The sequence below is a fragment of the Tachysurus fulvidraco genome, chromosome 21 (assembly GCF_022655615.1).
Source record: "Tachysurus fulvidraco isolate hzauxx_2018 chromosome 21, HZAU_PFXX_2.0, whole genome shotgun sequence".
NCBI classification, from domain to species: Eukaryota; Metazoa; Chordata; class Actinopteri; order Siluriformes; family Bagridae; genus Tachysurus; species Tachysurus fulvidraco.
Window position 1 is genome coordinate 21,662,502 of NC_062538.1, and position 2,500 is coordinate 21,665,001.

The 2,500-nt window shown below is 50.0% G+C and overlaps 1 protein-coding gene across 9 annotated transcripts in view; it reads left to right on the top strand.

Annotated features, from left to right (window-relative positions):
- LOC113655190 (probable E3 ubiquitin-protein ligase HERC1) overlaps positions 1 to 2,500 on the top strand; it is a 54,895-nt gene that overhangs the window by 17,309 nt on the left and 35,086 nt on the right. For all 9 annotated transcript variants that reach the window (XM_047805355.1, XM_047805348.1, XM_047805349.1 and 6 more), the window contains exons 14-20: positions 20 to 241; positions 360 to 512; positions 611 to 743; positions 910 to 1,107; positions 1,262 to 1,477; positions 1,628 to 1,801; positions 2,201 to 2,315. In XM_047805355.1, the coding sequence (XP_047661311.1) occupies positions 20 to 241; positions 360 to 512; positions 611 to 743; positions 910 to 1,107; positions 1,262 to 1,477; positions 1,628 to 1,801; positions 2,201 to 2,315 (1,211 nt within the window). The remainder of the gene's footprint in view (positions 1 to 19; positions 242 to 359; positions 513 to 610; positions 744 to 909; positions 1,108 to 1,261; positions 1,478 to 1,627; positions 1,802 to 2,200; positions 2,316 to 2,500) is intronic.

A 2,500-nucleotide genomic window follows, 5' to 3' on the forward strand; every position in this document is an offset into this window, starting at 1 on the left:
CTTGTCCTCTTGTCCTCAGCGTCTACAGTTGAACATGGTGCTGAACAGTCTCCAGGAGCAGAGTCATGTAGCTTCCCTGCTGGGTTACAGCTCTCCAGGGGAACTCGGTGCTAACATGCCCCCGCCTGCCTCGCCTGAGCGGCCCGCCGTCCCCACTACCTCCAGCACAGAGGCCCAGGATCACCTGCACCTGGCTGAAGTGCTGCTCAAAACCCTTCTACTAAGCATCGGCTTCTACACGGTCAGTCAGGAACCGGTCCATGGTGACCATGGTGACCAGACGATACTGATGTAAATCTTCTAAAATCGATTTATTCGAACCTGTATCGTGTGTGTCGCTTGTCGCCGGTTGCGTGTAGGAGCGTGCCTTCGGGGAACTGGAGAAAAACAGCGATAAGCAGCAGTCCAGTCCGGCTCAGAAACAGACCGAAGCTCCATCTCACTTCCACCACCTGCTGTCAGCGCTGCATAAACACCTGCTGGCTCACTGCTACATCTACACCAACACCGAGGTGCTCGTTCTACTCTCTTTATTATCTAGCTAGCACCAGACGAGCGCGTTAGGTTTCATGACACGGTTTCTAACCTGGACGTGTCCGCCTGTTTGTAGGACGACGGCAGCGTGACGTTGCTACATAAGCACCTGTGTCTGCTGTTACCCTACGCCGCCGAGACGTTCGGGAGATCCACTGTGCTGCTGGAGGAGAGCTCGTTGGACAAGAACGTCATCAATAAACTACACAGTAAGAAGGATGGACATGTGTAGAAACTTAGAGCTTTACCTCTGAATGTTACACAGTGCTGACACTTGAGGCTCCTTTTATGAATGTTAAATAAACTACAAGGAATCTTCCCCATATCGACAATGTACAACGATGTGTGTGTGTGTGTGTGTGTGTGTGTGTGTAGCTGTGCTGTACGGCTCCGTAGGAGGCAGTCTCCTGTGTCAGGTGATCTATTCTCTGCTTCTGCTGCCCCTGGGTGTGGTCAGGCCTCTCCTTCCACACCTGATGTCTCTCCTTGAACATCTAAACGAGCTGAACGTTCACCTGCCCGACACACACCTGCAGGAGGAGCTGGAGCTTCAAGGCCTGAACACGGCTCCTGGTAAACGCTCACTCTTCACATCTCATCACTTATTAACGACAAAACCAGCTTCACGTTACAAGCCTCGTGTCCCGTCGGTCGTTAGTCTGAAAACGCTCATCGCCGTGATGTTCTCCAAGATCTTAGATGTTCATAACTCTCCTGCTTCTTCCAGATGTGTCAGAGGTGATCGATCCTACCCCTGAATCAGAAACTAAACAAGACTGGGTGTGGCTTCTGGACCTGGAGAGAGCCGTGGCTCTGGCGATCGGTCGATGTCTGGGAGGGATGCTGCAGGGCCCACCCCCCTCCGCCCAGGAGAAGACGGCCGAGTTCTGGCTGAGTAACCCGCTCCTGAGGAACGGACTGGAGATGGACTTCGAACAGCTGGGTAACACCGTACACCTTTCCCTGGTCTTTGCGTCGCTTATCTCGTGTTCCTTAAATCCACCTCTTTCTCCTGGAAACGTAATGAAGCGTGTGTTAGAAAGAACTAACACGTCATTAACGTTATTTATTTATTCCTATCTCTTTCCCACAGACTCTGCCATGAGCTGGCTGACCGAGGCGGTGCTGCTCGGCTGCAGAGACGCCCGTCTAGCCGACCTCCGTCTCTCCGAAGAGAACGCCACGCTGCTGGACCTGGCGTTAGGTTCCTCACGAGAACCTGCCAGCAGCCTCTGGAGGAAGATGAAGGAGTACTCCGTCAGCAGGGGTGAGGACTGACCTACAGGAGTAATAATAATAATAAGAAGAATCCTTTTCATTTATAACAGAAAGGATCGATAAAATAAGAACAGGCTTAGGTGATGGGAAAAAGAATTTAGATGACCGTCGTGTTTGCATGACTTTCAGCTGATTGCGTTTTATTCCTCTTATTCCACAGCAGATTGTCCTTGCTGAATGACACGTCATGCTTTTTATCCATTTCTGGTTATATTTAATGATTCGGATCATAATAGGAGCTTTAAACACTGGAGACTCCTTCAATAAATGTTAAACAAACAGCTCCGTGCTTTAAGAAAACATCAGAGACGACACAGCTGTCCTCATGCATGGTGTGTGTGTGTGTGTGTGTGTGTGTGTGTGTGTGTGTGTGTGTGTGTGTATGTAGACTGGGATGGCAGTGGTGCAGTAGGAGACGGTTTGCTGGAGACGGCATGTCGCTGCAGTCTCGCTGCTCTGCTTAAACACACTGGTCTGCAGGACGAGGCATACTGGCAGGACAAGTGAGCCTCATCTCTCTCTCTCTATCTCTCTCTCTCTATCTCTATCTATCTGTCTCTCTCTCTTTATCTTTCTCTCTCTATCTTTCACTCTCTCTCTCTCTATCTATCTATCTATCTCTCTCTCTTTATCTTTTCTCTCTTTCTATCTTTCTCTCTCTCTTTATCTTTCTGTCTCTCTGTCTCTC